The 18689-nt window shown below is 33.9% G+C and overlaps 1 protein-coding gene across 1 annotated transcript in view; it reads left to right on the forward strand.

Moving 5' to 3' along the window:
• The window catches only part of LOC108912679 (kinesin-like protein Klp10A), a 92973-nt gene that overhangs the window by 30205 nt on the left and 44079 nt on the right, over positions 1 to 18689 (forward strand). Inside the window, exon 2 of the mRNA XM_018717996.1 lies at positions 8297 to 8517. Within this exon, the coding sequence (XP_018573512.1) occupies positions 8297 to 8517 (221 nt within the window). The remainder of the gene's footprint in view (positions 1 to 8296; positions 8518 to 18689) is intronic.

Here is an 18689-nt window from a genome sequence, read left to right on the forward strand (position 1 = left end):
CCATTTGCCGCGGAAAGTTCATACGTTGATTTCGATCGCGACGATTTCACTAGCGCACGCGGATATACACAAAGATCAGCACCCGTATCGATGAGAAACTGGACCTTGGAGTACGTATCCGTAACGTACAAACGGCGCGGAATCGGGCACGGGTCGCTGTTCGCCATCACCGACTGCCCGTCTCGTTTCCCGGACGATACGTGCACGGATCGCGGCACACGCGAGCGCGGTCACCAAAACGTTGGTGATACCAGCACTGACCACTGTCACTGTCACGGCTTCGCGATCGGTCTTGCGAACGCGATCTGGATGTTCTCGTCGTCGGTCGCCGCGGTTCACTCGCGAATAGCTTCGCCATTGCCTGCGACATCTCCACTAACTGCTGCTCGATGCGTTTTAGTCTGTCGTCTTCTGGACTGGATTTGGCCACCTCCTGGAGTGCTGTGCCGGGCATTACTGTCTCCATAACAGCGTCGGCCAGCTCCGCGACATCGTCCAACGCGGCATTCTTCTGTGTCGCGAGAATTGCCTGGACACTAGACGGCAGGCGCCCTATCCACAGCGTGCGAAGGAGCGAATCGGAAACGGTAGATCCTGCCAAAGCCTTTAATCTTCGCAAAAACTGGGACGGTTTCGAGTCCCCGATTTCTTCGCGCTCTAGGAGTCGCCTCGTTTTTTGTTCCTGAGACGTACTCAGTCGTCTTATTAAAGCTGCCCTAAGTGCGGAATAAGGCTTTTCTCGGGGTGGATTCATTAACAGGTCGCGCACTTCACTCATCACGTTCCTATCTAGAGCAGTAACGAGGTAATCAAACTTTGCCTCTTCATTTGTCACACGCGCTATTCGAAAACTTCTGTCCACTACCTGAACCCACATCTCTACATCGTCCGAAATAAATGGTGGAAGTTTCACTGCCACATGGTTCACTTCCGTCGCGGTATAATTTTCGACTTGGTTTTCTTCGTTGAGGCTCATGTTGCTTGCTGCGTTGCGCGAACTAAAACCACTCTAATTTGCACAAAATCGCGTACTTTTACTGAAAAGATCACGTCGGAGTCACCACTTGAGGGTTGCTTTCGCTGTACAGCAAGAAATAAAACGCTTTCTCAACGGTAATAATAAACTGTTTTATTGAAAACTAAATTGTGGAAAAAGACGTGTTGACGGTTTGAGGGTTAGCTGGAGAGTCTGGTTGGAGAGTGCCTTGTGGTTGAAGTCGGTCGTTCATGGGTACGCGTCTCGTGACCGGCGCCAGCAGCCCTTCTTGGAACGCTGGTTCGTCCGGCGGCGTCCTGCGGCGCTTTTGACGTTGTGCTTTCAAATATGGGTCACTTGCAAACATGTGTACCCACACTAACCTAACTTTTTTATTTTCTATGATATATCTTCTAAATCTTCTTACAACTTACTTAAAACGTTAAAAGATATATCTTTACGTTCTATCACAGCTTCTGTACATCAGTTTTTAAAAAATATATCTGTGTTATCAATATTATAAACGCCACAGTTGAATTTAACAAAGGTGTTAATAAAATTGCATGGGATATTTAAAAATAAGTTTAAGTGTACGTAGTGCAAAGTAGCCTCATAGCTACGCGGCACATTATAGTGACCAATAGCACCAAGGCTGATTTTCATCCATATGTAAGGTCTTTTATGGTACATAAGCGAAACGACCTTCAGCTGCCGCTCTTCGGGAGCTAGGAGTAATAAGGTCACCCCCGCGTTGAAAAATAATGTCAAAAAAAGCTGAAATTGTATACTTTGTTTATGGCAATAAATGATAAAAAATCAGGTTCAGCTGAAAAAATGACTGTGGAAAAAGCTTCAGCTGCGCGTGTAAACAGGTATGAAAATCATATTAAAAAAATTTTTAGTAGGTACCATATGTGAAATCGATTTTAATGTAGTATAGAAGGTGTATGTTATAAAAACAAGCTTCAGGTGAGCAGGCGTCGGCGGAATAGCCTTCAGTTGAGGTCTTTAACTTTTATTCTGGCAGGTAGCGGGCCGCTCGGCGGGTCGTACGTTTTCGAGAGTTTCACGGTCAGCTGAAGAGTTTCCCCCTCACATAAGTCAGCTGACTGTTATTTGCGTTAATATTATGCACATACCTATGATTTTATAAAATAAAAGCTTTGGTAGAATAAAAAAGTGAAAGTTTTTTGCAAAAATGAAATTGTACAAATATGTTCATTCAATTTTTTTTTAATATGATTTTCATACCTGTTTATACGCGCAGCTGAAGCGTTTCCACCGGCATTTTTTTCAGCTGAATGTGCTTTTTTATCATGTATTGTTATAAACAAAGTATACAAACAATTTCAGCTTTGGTACTATTAATTTTATTTGATATTATTTTTCAACGCGGGGTGGCATTATTACTCCCACCTCCACCTGAAGATTGACAGCTGAAGGTCGTTTGGTTTCTGTACCATACCATAAGACCTCCCATGTGTGTAAAAACCAGCCTTGGTAAAATAACCACCCTCAAAATACCACGTGCTCTCGGACTATCAAATCCATGTGCGATCCGCTGTTGAACGACCAAGGCAACGATTTTGTCTCCGCGATTTTCAAAAAGTGGTCGCTGGATGAGACCGCAGTCAGCTTAGTCACTGCGACTATAACCGATATCGAAATATCTCTCAGGGGTGGGGAAACTGATATGACATGTTAATAGGGTGAAAAAACAAATAGCCAACATTAATTCGGCAAAATAAGAGTAATTGAATACGTCATTTCAGTCTTTTATTTTAGTTTTCAGTTTATTTTAGTTTAGAAGGTGTTTGTTATACTGTAGGTAATTTCGCGAAATTTTGCTGAAAGTATGTTTTTACTGGACTCGAAATAGAATTTGTATACGTAGTATGTGTTGTATTTTATTTTATAGTATAATTTAAATTAGTATTTATAAAGCGTCTTCATGTATTTTGTGAGTGTATAATAACCTTATAAAGTTATTTATTTCAGTGTTAACACTACATACCCGGCGTTTAAGCGTTGGTTCTCTTTTATTATTGCATATACGATCGGTAAAGTACCATCCTCCAGGACCAACGAGTTGGAATGTGACGTAGCATTACATTACGGCAGAATTGTAACTCAGAACAAAATATGCACAGCCGCGCGGTTAAATCGTTTGTTGTGTTAACGGGTTTAGTTGTGTTAATAATTAGAGAGTGCAATCCCGGTATACCGGAATCTCGTTATACCGGAATCCCGCACAAGATTTTAATAGCGATAAATCGGGATTGTATGAGCGGGATCCGCGGAATTACCGGGATTACCCCCACTACTCGCTGCTCGCTGCTGCTTCTGTGCAACTGCAGACGAACCGATCCCCCGTTCTATCCATACTCTTACAGTGCACGTGCTGATTTTTTACTTTATTAACCATTGTTGTCTGTTGGAGTAGTTAAATTTGATTGCTTTGTGTTTTAAATAATATTTTAACATTTAGGTGTTTTTCTACTTTATGTATGTAAAAACACTTTGTTACCAATATTACCATGGCATGTGTAGTGTACAAAGAATTTGAAAGTTCAAGTTCTGTCTGGGAATATTTCCTTAAATCAGAAGATTCACAGTCGGCAAAGTGCACAATATGTAAATCTATTTTAAAAATTACAGGGCAATCAACAAAAGGTTTGCATGTTCACTTGAGAACTAAGCATTCCCATATGAATTTGATAACAAATATCGCTCCATAGAATAAAAATCCTACACTACCAACATCAAGTACAGAAGTCCCCTTGTCGAAAAAAACTAAAATTACACATCATTTCCAAAGAAAGGACACCGAAAATAGTTCAGAAAAAAAAGTAGCTCGTATGGTTTCCAGGGATGGACTGCCATTTAGGGTATTTTGTATATCGTCAGATTTAAGAGATCTTTTTCAATCCGCTGGACATAAACTTCCGACTTCTGCCAATTCTATTAGACTTATGGTCATGAATTATGGGATGACCATAAAAATGAAGATATCTCGTGAGTTGTCAGAACTGAAAGACGAAAATCACAAGTTTACTTTGACATTCGACGAATGGACCTCATCACGTAACCGACGCTATTTAAATATCAATATTCATACATTTGCGAAAGGTACTTAAATGTTCTGGAATTTAGGATTGGACCGTATTTTTAGTAGTATGCTATCGGAGATTTGTGTAAATATTCTGAAAGAAAAACTAAGTGAGTATGATTTGAATCTAAATGCCGACATTGTTGCTATTACTACAGATGGTGCTAGTGTAAAAATTGGCAAGCTTATCGAACCGTCTCATCAACTTTGTTATGCCCATGGTCTGCAACTCGGAATCATAGATGTCATTTATAATAAACAAATCACTTTTCAAACTAATGAAGGAAATGGAAATGCAGACATAGATCCAGAAGATTACTGTATCGAAGAGGAAGACGAGTTAAGGACATTTAACAATGATGATTGTTTTGTAGTAAGTACGATTTCATCTGAAGAAGTTGAATTACTACCTCAGTTTGTTGATTTAATTAAGAAAGTTCCCAAAGTTGTCTGTCTCTTCAAGAGACCTCCAACAAATGAATGACATGTTGCAAATTTATATGAAAAAAGGAGTTTGGAAAAGATATACAACTTGCCTTAGATTGTAAAACTCGATGCAACGATAGAAACATTTAATAAAGTTAAATTATGCATTTGTAAGGGACTAATTGACCTTAATCTAGGAACTGATACTGAATACTGCTTCACAGAACAAGAATTCTCAGCGTTGAAAAATTTAGAACTAATTTTGCAACCAATAAAGCTTGCCGTAGAAGTGCTATGCCGCCAAGAGTCGACATTGTTAACAGCTGAGACAAACGATAAAATTCATGTTAAGAAAACTGGAAGAACTTAATTTACCTTTGGCTGCAGAAATGGCTGAATCTTTGAGGCAGAAAATTTTACAGCGACGAACTTTAACCCCAACCTTGATATACATACAAAACACTTCGAAATACATGGATTTAATTTCGTTGAATGATGATACTTTTGGCATGCCAGCAAAGTCTGTTATTAGAAGTGAAATAAAAAAAATATATTGAAAGGTTGTACTGCAAAAAAAGTATGATGAAATTCCTCCCACAAATTTATTTACACCTACTGAACAACAGGATCGCGAGGATGATATACCTCTTTCTCAAATAGCAACGCAAATTGAACATGAAAATCCTTCTACAACACTTTCAACACAAGAAGAATTGGAGCGCACTTTAGTCAGTGAAAATATATGTATTACAAACACTCCGACATCTGATGTTAATTCATTAGATTCACTTATCAGAAAGGAGATGGCCCTGTTGGAATCAGGAGGATCTAAAGGAAAATACCTTGACTTGGCATATAACTGTTTAAAGTCTGTAACAGTTGTAACACCTACTAGTGTTGAGGCGGAGAGAGCATTTTCGGCAGCGGGTTTTCTAGCCAGTGACATTAGAAGTAACTTAGCTGATCATACCTTAAGTACATTGTGAAATATTTCCAACAAATGGAATAATGTATTATTTCTTTAATAAAAACATAATTAATAATTAAAAAGACTATATTGCATATCAGACAAGCGGAGTCCCGCAAATACCGGGATCCCGCGGGAGTGTAACTATTAATCTCGTTAATACCGGGATTATGACTAAAATAAGCAAAAGGAAACAAAAACAAGTAATGTTGGGACACCCCTTATATTTTTAGAATTAAGGGATTTTCTTTATTTTTTGTTGAAACTGTAGTGTTAAAGGCAAAAAAGTAAGGTCATATTTTTAACTTTGTTTGGTGCAATGGTTCTTGAAATAAATACAATCTTTTGACATGCGCACAGTGGGAAATGTGGGAAAAAATTCTACGCACTCGGCTATTTTAACCGTACAATGGTGATTTTTTATTCTTCAAATATGCTTAATTTTAAGATCCTGGTGCGATAATTTGATATATGTATGTATCTATATAGGAATATTTTAAATCGAGTGAGAACCCATCAGCCTCAACACCAAAGATAATAATTCGGTATTTAAAAATAAAAAATGTTGTATTTGAGGTTGATTTAACAACGAAAATAATCATATAGCTTCACAATACCTTTCAACCTTAAACCTGACCCCAAAAACATAACCTCAAAGTAATACACTGACTCTTTTCTTAATCTATGGGTATAATTACTGGAAAACTATATTTTTGAGCTTATACAGGGCGTAAAAAAATTTGACTGCCATTACTTCCTGCATGAGATAGTGTATAGTGTTTACGAAGATAGTTGAAACCGTAAAAAAACTAAGAGTCGGCATCTTTTTATTGTGCAAGTCGGCATCTCATTGTTGTGACCGGGCACAATAAAGAGATGCCAACTTTTTTATACGGTTTCAACAAAAAAGTTGTATATTATAGGGGCGTAAGATTAACATATTTCGAAATACAGCGTGTATTAATACTGGGGAATTTCGTCACAACGTGACAATAACGCTTAACCTGCTAGGCAGACTTGTCCTACCGAAAAAATGTAAACGGCTATTATTGTGAAACATTTAGTAAATTTCAAGACAATTGTTTTCCAGTTTTTAAATAAATAATAATAAAATGTATCGATTTTCAGTACGAATATAGTGTTGTGCTTAAATTTTAGCTCGAATATTAGTAATTATGAATCTCTTAAAACAGGAATTTAACTTTCATCAAATTACGTATTTGAAAAAAATGTAATTAAAGTACCCAAAGATTCACGATTTCCACATAATCATACGTATTAAAAATAATTTAGATACTTACCAAAAATCAAAATCTAGTAATTTTTAAACGCACACGTACAAAACAAACTGCAACAAATGCTCAAAATGTTCACCACAATTTTCGATGCACACACGACACCTTCGAATCCAATTTTGGCGTACTCGTTGGAAAACACCTCAAGAAAAGGAAATAGTGGTACGCAAAAAACACTCCGACACGGTCGAATCCAGATACCAACTGAATTGTGTATTGGTGGACAGCTTAGTACCTCGTGTACGCCACGCCGTGGTCACATTGCTCGATATGAATTTTATTGAATTTTAAATTTATTACAACGCTAATTCTTTTTTAGGATTAAGCTTAAAGAAGTTCAAAAAATTGATAAACATTGTATTCTATGGTATTCTATGCACGCATTTATGTCAATATTCCTTATTAATCGAACATTTGTACATCAAGTTGAAGGTTTTGATAATTTTTTTCACGGAAATGGTTGTGTTTAGGATCCATGTCATAAGATTTTTTGTTTAATTTAATGTATTTTATCGTCTTCTAACACCCTGTATTTTCTAACTCTAAAGCCATAAACCTACATCCTTAAACACCTAACCTCGAACCCTTCAAAACCTACCCCCAGACCCTTAAAACCCAACTTCAAATTCGAAAAACTTGAGCTAGAAGTTCATAGAATGTATATTATGTTCCATACTAAAGAATAGAAATCCTTGAAAACTATTTCCTGGAACTTATATTTTTTATTTTTGAGGCCCCTAACCTCTATTCTTAAATACCTAACCAGCAACCTCAAATCCAAGAAATCTGAGCTAAAAAGTCAAACGAAGGATATTTTCCGAGCCAAAGAATGTAACTCCTTGCAAATTCTGGAACTAATATTTTGTATTTCTAAAGTCTCAAACCTATGCTATGTTCATAAAAACCTAACCTCAAACCCTTGAAACTTATTCTCAAATCCACAAGAAATAAGTGGATATTTATATAGATAGCTAAAATTTCAATCAATAAATTATAAAAATATCAACAACTTCAGCGAAAAACTCAAACTCAAAATCTGTATTAATTACCGAAATTGGACTTCATTTTATCTTCATTTAAATAAGACAACCGCGTCAAGGTAACAGTCTTTAAAAGGGTTGTTTTTCAGTTTTTTATTTTATTTTAATTTTTTTTCTTTTTGTTTTTTGTTGCAAAAGTTTTTATTTTATTTTTAAATGTCTAATCTTTGGTGTTGAGGCCGATAGGTTCTCACTTGATTTAAAAAATTCCTATATAGATATATCAAATTATTGCGCCAGGATCTTAAAATTAATTTGAAGAAGAATAAAAAAGAAATGACCACTGTACGGTTAAAGTAGCCGAGAACGTAGATTTTTGTCCTATATTTCCCACTGCGACCCGTTTCAAAAAAAGGGCAATATTTTATTAAGGCAACACAACTTAATATCGCCTTATTTTGACCTGAAGAACCTACCATTAAGCCCATTCCTAATAATACACTTTGTATACACAAATGTTTTCATAATTTTTTCTCTTTTCAGGGCGAGTGCATTCAGCAATTGTTGCTGCCATTAACAATGACTTACGATGTGCAACCGTGGAATGGTTCGAACAGGGCGAAACGAAAGGAAAAGAAATTGATATGGCTTCGATAGAATCTCTAAACCCTGAAATAATTATTCCAAAACCTGGTGAAAAATATAACTTACATGAGAGGAGTCTCATCAACAATCAACAGATAGGTTTCAACAAATTACAAAGGGTAGGTTTCCTTATAGCCAATTTAATTTATGTATACTAAGTAAATCATTGAAATAGAAATGCATTCTTTTATGTTTCAAAAAACACCGTTTTCTGAAAATTTCTACCAAGAAAAAATATAGTGAACACTGTTATTTTAAGTTAGTGACCTCCATGTTTTGGATATTCATGTACGGCTAGCCCCCACCCCTGCGCCCCTCTTTGAAATATCTTAAAAAGTGACGGTTATTTATTAAAAAAATAAGAACGTATTTTTGAAGGTTCTTGACTTTTGTGAACAAAATTGTACTGCTCTACAGAGTGATTATTTAAATGTTTTGAAAAATAGAATCTCATTGTTGTTTTATGAGTCCCAAAATAACCTTTTTAATTTATATTTAATATTAATATCCTGAATTTCTAATCATACTTTGCGTTATTTTTAATTTGCAACTAGGTATTTGTATTATTTATTTTAAATATACATATTATATTTTCTTAGCTATAATTTTTTACTCTATTAAAGATATTAAACTAATTTAAATAAATTTAAAAAAATTGTACCTAGAAGATTCTGTCAAATGAAGTCAAACAATGACCGCCGATACTAGAAATTTAACTTCATGTGATAGCATTTTATAGGGAAAAATTTATGAATTAGCTTAATATTGTGATGTAGTTAAGAAGTTGGAAAATATCCCATTCCCATTCACACAGACAATATAACTTATCGCTCCAGACAGCGCTTGTAATAGGACAGCAGTTTTACATTTCCGAATTACCGATAGAGTACACCACCAACAGAATTTTAGGAAGAATCAAATGCAGCGGTCGGCATTACTACGCGCATCCTAGTAACGCATAAACACCAGTTTGGCAATGTTATCACGCGTACGGTTGGATTTATTTTGTACACTTTTTTTTATAAATGCCTAATTTTTGATTTACTTAAATGTAGATATGGATAAAAATGTTTTTTGAAGAATCAACGACTTCAGATGATCGGATATTCTGCAGCTGTGTCACAATTAGGTTATTTAATCATAATTTATTTAAATAGCTAATATTTTCATTTTTTGGTATCGAAATACTGCAGAAAATATATTTCCAAATAAACAAATTCATAATGGCATTTTAAACAAATAGTAATATAATTTGTTTTGTGCGACAGAGATAGTGATTGTGTCGTCATATAGGATTTCTCTCTTTCTCTCTACCACCCCCTCCCCCTTTCCCCCTCCCCTCCCCTCTCCCCGGTCACCCCCATATCTCCTTCCCCCCTCTATCTCTCCTCCCTCTAGCTTTCCCCTCCCCTCTCAACGCTTCTCCCTCCCCCCCTCCTTTCCCCATCTCGTCTCCCTCTCTCATCCTCTCCCCTCTCTCCCCTCTTTACCTCTTTCTCTATCTCTATCTCTCTGCTGTCTGCAGGAGTCTCTGGAGCTTCCTCAGCATCGGCAATAAATAAAAAAAAAACCTATATGTATTGCCATTTGAAAAAAAGTTGATTATCTCATTTCAAACAAAAAAATAATAAATACGCTCCAATAGGCTCACTCTATAGTGAATTTAGAGCCATTTCATATAATTTTTTGTTTTTTAAAGTCAGACTATAAATGACGGAGTTATGGCTTGCGGCGTTTTTTAGGAGACAGCCTGTATGTACGTATATGCCTCGTCTGAAACCCTTGAATTCTTTATATTCTTGTGAACATATGAAAATTAAATTGAACTGAATAGTCGACATACACAATATATTTTTTTAATGATTACACCGTCTAACATAACCGTTTTGCCACGGATGTTCGCAAATTTTAGATTTTCTTCCTTTGTAATGTCTCTATGTCTCCAATTCTAACATTTAAACACCTCGAAGTTTCGCTGACATATTCGTAATGTTTATTATATTCGCTCGTTATGTGCCAAACTCGTGACATATATTCGGAAACTATTATCTGCTTTTTTAGTACGATATATTTATGATTAGTCAACATAATTTGTAAAATCAACCCCTTTACTGATTAATTTGTCCTAATGGGTTATTTATTTAATATACTCTGCCCCAGCTCTACCTGTTATTTATATCGGTAAATCGCTGATTGTGTGACTTTTTTTAATCAGGTTTTCAAATTCGTCGTCCCTCTGGAACAGGCGGCCGCCCCGGGCAATCGCCACCTACGCCTTCAAGAAAATACGTCCCTAAAGACAGATATGATAATAGATATACCGGGTGGGGCATTTATCTTGAGACAAAATGATATCTCGGTTGAACTCGATTATTTCGAAAAAAGTTTCCGACAAAAATTGTGGGGCGCCGAGGGGGCCATTCAAAGGTCCATATTACGGAAGTGGTGTTTTTAGACCGGAAGTTGTTTTTTGTTTACCACGGATTTCGATTGGAAAACGAAAAAAAAACTTTTTCTTATTATTTGTTCGATTTAACCCATATTTTGACCATAAAAAACAAAAAATACCAAGAATCTTGAGACAACGGAGTACCTTGTTGGGATTTCTTTTTTTGAAAAAATGTTTCATACAAAAGGGTGAAAAGGGGGCTATTTTGACATGACATTGAAAATGACCTTCAAGGTCGTTTGAAGATCAAATTCAAAATTTCTTCAGCAAATCATAAAAATCTTCAGACCGAAAACAAGCACCCCAAAAGGAATAAAAAAAACTACTACGTCCATGTCGTTATTCATGGGTAGTGCTAAAAGTAGTTAATAATTATACAGTTTTTCGGCCTTAAAATGACCTTGATATCTGATCTTGTTTTTGAGGTTATGTTCATATCTTTTTGTAAAACTTTCCACTCTTATAATTTTCGAGGTCAAAAAAGAGGGCCCCATTTAAAATTTTGAATTTGATATTCAAACAACCCAATTTCAAGGTCATGTCAAAATTGCTCCCTTTTCTACTCTACAACTTTTGTATGAAACATTAAACAAGAGTGATCCCAACAAGGTACTCCGTTGTCTCAAGATTCTTGTATTTATTTTGTCTCCAGATAAATGCCCACCCGGTATATATACATGGTGTTTACTATAAGAGGGCCACACCTATGTATCTCGCTTAATACACGATACACGTCAAAAATCTTTATATGTTTTTTGTCGCAATTTTTGAGGCCTTGATGCTTGTAAAAACAAATTTGAGATCCATGGCCAACTTTATGAGAAATCATAAAAAACCGGAAAAGTACCGAAAGTTTAGGGCCGTCTAACTTTTTTATTTTAAGAGATAGAGAAAACTTATTTTATTAAAATTTCATGGCAAAAATTGATATCTTTCACCTGGTGTAAACAAATTTTTGAAGTATCGGATATAATTTGCTGCGCCCTCTACGCGGACAAAAAAAAATTGTCATCGAAGCAGGCTGTGGATACAAAAAATTGCTTGTTTTTTCCTCTTTCATGCGATGTACTACATGTTGCCTTTATCTTTTATATTTATTACATTTTTATAATTTTGGTATTAAAAATGTAGATTAATGTATAGAAATTGTTTTAAACAGGTCAACTACAAAAACTTTTATGAATATAATGTACTTTTTTAAAGCTAAGAATCTGCAATATCTGGCACCCATCAGTTTACCATCACAGAAGTAAGGTCCTATGATTTTGGTATCAAGAATTCTAACCCAAACGGTTACTGAAAACCTTTGTTGAAATGCTGTTTCTCCGTGCCAATGTAAATTACCATTAGTCCATTTGACTAGCTGATCCTGTTAAAGAATCCATTGTTACAAAAATTAGGCACATCTGACCAGAAAATTCTTCGCATATAAAAGGATTTTCCCTCTCTCTTGTCACCACCTAATCTCACCCTAATCTCTTTGGTTTATCTTCCTCCCTCAAGTTCAAGAGATATACTTTTTTCACCTTATAAAATTTGAAACCATTTTTTCTTCTTCTTGCACTATCCTTCTCTAAATTGTAGTTCACTTCAATCTCTTACTGTTTCGCTCATTTTTCTATTTACATCATTTAAAATTCTGTTAAAAACAGCTGATTTTATTAGCGAAGGTTTTCTACATTCTGCAAGTGCTTGAATAGAATTGAAATTGCATTAATGATGACATTACTGGGATAACACATTTGTTTTCATAGCGTGCTACATTAAGCGTAAGCTACTTTGTCTGTGCAAGAACAATGGTGAAGGCTCAGTTTTCTCTAAAGTAAAAAACCAATATTATAATGTGTGTATTTTGCTTAAAAGAAGTGCATTATATTTATTAAATTTTTTATAGTTGACACGTGTCTACAACAATTTCTACGTTAACACGAAAATGTTGACATTTTTTATACCAAAATTATAAAAAAATGTAATAAATATAAAAGATAAAGGCAACACGTAATATATCGCGTGAAAGAGGAAAAAACAAGCAATTTTTTGTAACCACAGCCTGCTTCGATGACATTTTTTTTTGTCCGCGTAGAGGGCGCAGAAAATTACATACGATATTTTAAAAATCTGTTTGCGTTAGGTGAAAGATGTGTTAAAATATATAAGTTGTATCCCAGATCAAACAAATGGACATTATTCCTAATAGTTATACTTTTGATGACAGGATGACTATGTCTGTTTTATCTTGTGGATTAAATTATAGCGATAGTTGTGGCGCAAAAAGAAGAAACGTACTGTACAGACATTTCGTGATAAACTATACATAGTGCAACGTCTAAGTGGGGCGAGTACTGAATAACTAGGTACTAAAAAGTCTTGACTCGAAATTTACGAATACACTAAAGATTATTTTAACTATATATTTTTAAGTGTTAGTAGAAATTAATTTATTTCAAGTATACACTATTCAACATACTCTGAGAATCAGAATATCATAATTACAGAGAAAATTTTCATTTTTTTTCTATAAGCACCCAGAAAAATTCACCCTGTACATTTCTTCTATACTCCCATAAGGCGTTTTGAATATATTGTTATTCATGTAACATATTATCTTTTTTACTTTTTTTGCTTTATAACTAGAAGAAAATGATAAAGGTTTTAGAAAATTTTTCTGGGAACGTAATGTTAAAAAAACTTTGTACTCTATTTACATAATTTTCGAATTCTTGTGCACTAAATATCACTCTTTATTTTACTTTATGTTCTCTAGACCAGCACTCCGTTTGTTAAAATATTGGGTTAAAAGTTTTGCTGCATTGTATTGTAATATTACAAAATAATGCAGCCAAACGAACATGAAACTTGCTTATCAGAGAGTGCATCTGATAACATTAAATTGCTTAAATAATTGTAAAATATATAAATAATGTAATCGTGCACTTACCTAGAGTGCATTTGACATTGATACGACCTGCAAATAATCACCCGTATAATGTTCCTTCCTGATGAGATTTCTTTTACCTGGATATAATTATATTTGTTTGTATTTAACTTCAATCGATGTGTTAGGTTTGAAATTTTAATCTCCAAGCTCTAAAAGACTTCATAAACTTACAGTTTGTTGCTGGTTTAAGTGTATTGTTACTAACAATAAGTACCCTTGTAAGATCGTTGTGCTTCATTTTGTAAAAAAAACTGTGTTGGTAAAAAAATTTGTTTTTGAAATTAAATTGTCATCGAGAATTTTAAGTTTTCACTTACATGATGATCGATATGTCTTGTAACACTTTTTCTGTTTAACATTTTTTTATTCTTTTAATTGTATTCGAGATATTAAATGGCTGCAAGAAAGTTAAAAACTATGTAAATAGTTAAGTTTATATCTTTCATATGCAGTGCCTTAGTCTAGTGGAGTACATATTACATTTCTTTACAAACGTTGAGCTAATCTGCAAAATTTTCAATAGAAAAAAATCTTTTTTACATTTTACAAAATAATCATTCTCTAAGATATTTTGAATTTTTATCCCGATCTATATTGAAAAAGTATTTTTTGATTGGAGAAGATTGCCTTTTTAAAAATATAGTCTTATAATTCACTTTCATTCAGAGATAACGAAAATAATGTTTATAAAATACAAAATGTTTAATAATAATAATAATAATAATAATAATAATAATAATAATAATAATAATAATAATAATAATAATAATAATAATAATAATAATGATTTATTTTCCATTAAGACAGTTTGAGTTCTTTATTATTTTTTTTCAATATTCAAATATAAATTATAGGCAAATTAGTTTACCACACTAATATAAACACAAAGTTTATATTCAAAATGACCACCTTCGTTTTCAATTGCTGCTTTAAATATCTTATCTTTTATTTGGCCAAACAGATAAAAATCTAAAGGTGTGAGATCAGGGCTTCGATCTATCACTATAAAATTCCTGAAGATATCTGCTGCGGTATGTGCTATGGCTCCGTCGCATTGAAAATACCCACGCTACAGTTCGTCCTCATGCATTAATTCCAGGGCTTGTAAAATGTTACGGTACCATTCTCAATTTATTAGTTCTATAATTGTGACTATTTACATAACCAGATAAATGTACCCATGCCTCATGGAATAAATCGTCAGGTCTAAATTATCGTCGTTTAAATGTTCATTATACCATCGCCAATATTGTACTCGTTGGTTGTGATCAGAAGGACTTAACATGTACAATTGAAACCTTATTATAGGGATGCATACGCAGCTACTTCTTTAATGCCTTGTAGCAAGTCCCAACTGAAACATCTACCGACACATATAAACTATACAGGGTGTTCCTAAATATCATGTACATAAGGAAGGGGGGTAATTCTTTGGCTTATTTCATGACTGTAGGGCTTACATCATTGGGCATGCCAAATAGTCGTGATATTCTACAGTGATATTTTTTCGGGGTTCATGCCCCCTTTTCATCCCCTGAACCTTTGTGCGGTGCGCCGCTGGTAGATTCTAAAATCAAATCTAAATTTTATGTTTTGTTGAGAAACTTTTTTGCCTCATGATTTTTTCGTAATCTGCGACCGGTATTGAGAAAAAAAATAAAAAACGATTTTATGTAATTCGTTAGATGAAATTTAAATTCTTAAATTGGTCCAGTAGGCTCTGGCTTTATTTAGATAATTTCTTGTTTCTATTAATTTTGACAGTTCGCATTGGAAATATGTAGTAACTTGGGTCTGCATATGTTTAAAAATTAAAGGTTTATGTGACAAACTGTAAGGTGTAAAAGTGTTTTAAATACCTACTCATTATAATCTCATAACAATGTCAAATTTTACGAATTTTGAAATGGGTCATCCCAGCTTTAATTTTTAACAGGTAGTGACGAATAAACTGTCAAAATTAATAGAAACAAGAGATTATCTAACTAAAGCCAGAGCCTACTGGACCATTTTAAGAATTTAAATTTCATCTAACGAATTACATAAAATCGTTTTTTATTTTTTTCACGATAACGGTCGCAGATACGAAAAAATCATAAGAGGCAAAAAAGTTTCCCAGAAAAACATAAAATCCAATTTTGATTTTAGAACCTACCAGCGGCACACCGCATAAAAGTTCAGGGGAAGAAAAGGGGGCATGAACCCCGAAAAAATATCACTGTAGAATATCACGACCATTTGGCATGTAAAATGATGTAAGACCTACAGCGTAACCTATATTCCAAATTTGAGCTAAATATCACAAAAACTGTGGGAGCTATAGAGAAAAAACTAAAAAAATTTTAAAATTTCAACATCCTGTAGATCGGTAACGAAGCGTTTGCGGACCTAGGTTTATATGAACTTTTAGTCATGAAATAAACCAAAGAATTACCTCCTTCCTTATGTACATGATATTTAGGAACACCCTGTATATACAGGGCTGGAAAATCCACATAAATCCATAAAGTAAAGTAAAGAAATCCGTGCGATAGACAAGGATGGCTATAGTGAAGATGTTTCATAATCTGAATAGTCACCATCCGTTTCGGGTTAGAAGTGGGAGTGACTTATGAAACGTCTTCAATGTAACCATCCTTGTCTATCGCATGGATTTCTATGACTTACTTTATCGCTCTCACGTAACGGCCGATGTACATGCCATGGGGACTTGCCGAACCTGTATATTCTACTCTTGTCTTATAGAAATTAATCTTATAAAAATAGAAATACCTAACGAAAAAATAAATATATCTAAAATAACAAATAACGTAATTTATTAATTCAAAACTATTTACTGTTTTGTGCGAATGCCTACTACTACAAAGTTTTATAAATAAATAAAAAATCGTTGCAGTTTAGAAAAATGATTTTGTTTACATACTTGGATTTTAATCTATTATTTCGCCGTTCTGTTATTATTTGACCTGCCTTAGAGAATATACGTTCACTTGAAACAAATGTAGCCACAATGGATAAATGTTTTTTTTGCTAATATTGACAATGTAGGGTATTTCGAGCGTGTAGTTGACTTTTGCGGGAAGTCGGCGTAGAAACAAAGCCGCTCAGTAACGAATACAAAGTAACGAATACTCTGAGTACTGAAAAGTAACTGTATTTGACATCACTATTTTCCAGGCGGAAACTGCGCCTCGAGGTTTGGATTCCTATTATTCTAGCGGAAATTTTGCCATGGAGAGCTCCTATCGAAGGATTATTGCGGGTATTCGAAACATGGGAGAAATTTTAAGTACGCCAATACATAGGCGCCGACTTCTCAGGTGCTCCGGGGCTCAAGCATTCGACAAAAGTATTTGTCGGGTACGGAGCACCCGCAAGAATTATTATCAGTTTTGTTAGAATAGTATATTTCTGTGCTACCTACTTTTACTTCTACATAGTACATATATTTATATTTTCACTTGTTATTCCATAGTTTATTTTTTGTTAAAATTATTAAAATTGTTAAATTTTTGAAATTTGTATCGAAACAGTAATAAAGTTTATTTATTTTGACAATGACGACTCATTTCTCTTGCTTTTTAATGTTATCTGGCAAAAAATGTTTATAAGGCAACCGAGCACAAAAGTTTTAAAAGTCGGCGCCTATACGCCAATATGACCTATTAAGTACAAAAAGAGGGAAAACATTTTTGTCTTTCAATTTATACAAAGTTATTCCTGTTAAAAAATTTTGCTTATATTCAAATGTACATATAAATGTAGTTTTAAGTGAATCAATATCTACAGGTAGTCCCCTATTAAGAAATGATTAGAAATATTTATAACAATTGGTTTTATCCATAGAACTGAATAATACATTATACTAATTAAGGAACGCTTAAATATTTTATCAATTTTCCAACATTTAACATATAGAGGGTGTCTCGAGATGATATAGTATTAATCGTTTGTGTTAACGACAAATAATTTTGATGTCATAATGTTTAATTTGTATTTTATCAATTATTAATTGTTACTAGATATTGCTGGTTATCAATGCTAGTTGGGGTATGTATCCCATAGAGAAATTATTTCCGCTAAATCACAGTTAAGAATCTTGTCTATTAGTTACATGTTTCTTGCATACGTAGATTTTTGGTATCGAAGAATTGTTTAACTTCATGAGATCGAATTTGTAGAATTTTGAATTTATTTGAATTATCTTAATATGTATCAATAAAATAAAATAAATATGGGAAAACTAGTAATAAAATATTTTTTTTTAAAAAGAAATTTTGTATATGCATTCACATATAATTAATATTTTTTTCTCAACTTTTTTGATGCCTTGTATGGAAAAGGCACTCAACCTAAACAAAAATATTTTTGTTTTGCTTCTGACTGAACCTACTTAATTTTTCCAAAATAAAAATTTACGAGTGAACAAAAGAATACATTTTAGTAAAAAAGAATAAAAGTTATTAATGTTTCGAATATATCTCTACCGGGTAGACCATTTTGGCGATGGCTGTACTAGGATACGTATCTCAAATTATCAAAAATATAAAAACAGTTGAATGGAAAAATGTTTAAACCATTTTGGTTTTAGCTACTTGGGTTTCCCATATATTTGAAAAAGAGAATCGTTATATTTTTATGAATTTTTGAAAACTGTAAATCATATTTTTGTTTTATTGGTGTGGTTCCAAGAAACCCAATATAAGCATCAGCAAATAGTTTGCTCGGTTTATTCTGCATATGAATTATTGAGTGATGGCTACATTTTGTTTGTTGTTTATATAATAAGTATCATCTGGCCAAACTTTTTTCTGTAACAAATTAACAAAAAGAGTTCCCATAAACATGGGTGTTAGTATCCCAGATGTAGTGTTCAAGTTGAAATATCTGAAAACAGTTTTTTG

This window comes from Anoplophora glabripennis, unplaced genomic scaffold (assembly GCF_000390285.2).
Source record: "Anoplophora glabripennis isolate ALB-LARVAE unplaced genomic scaffold, Agla_2.0 scaffold584, whole genome shotgun sequence".
Lineage (NCBI taxonomy): Eukaryota > Metazoa > Arthropoda > Insecta > Coleoptera > Cerambycidae > Anoplophora > Anoplophora glabripennis.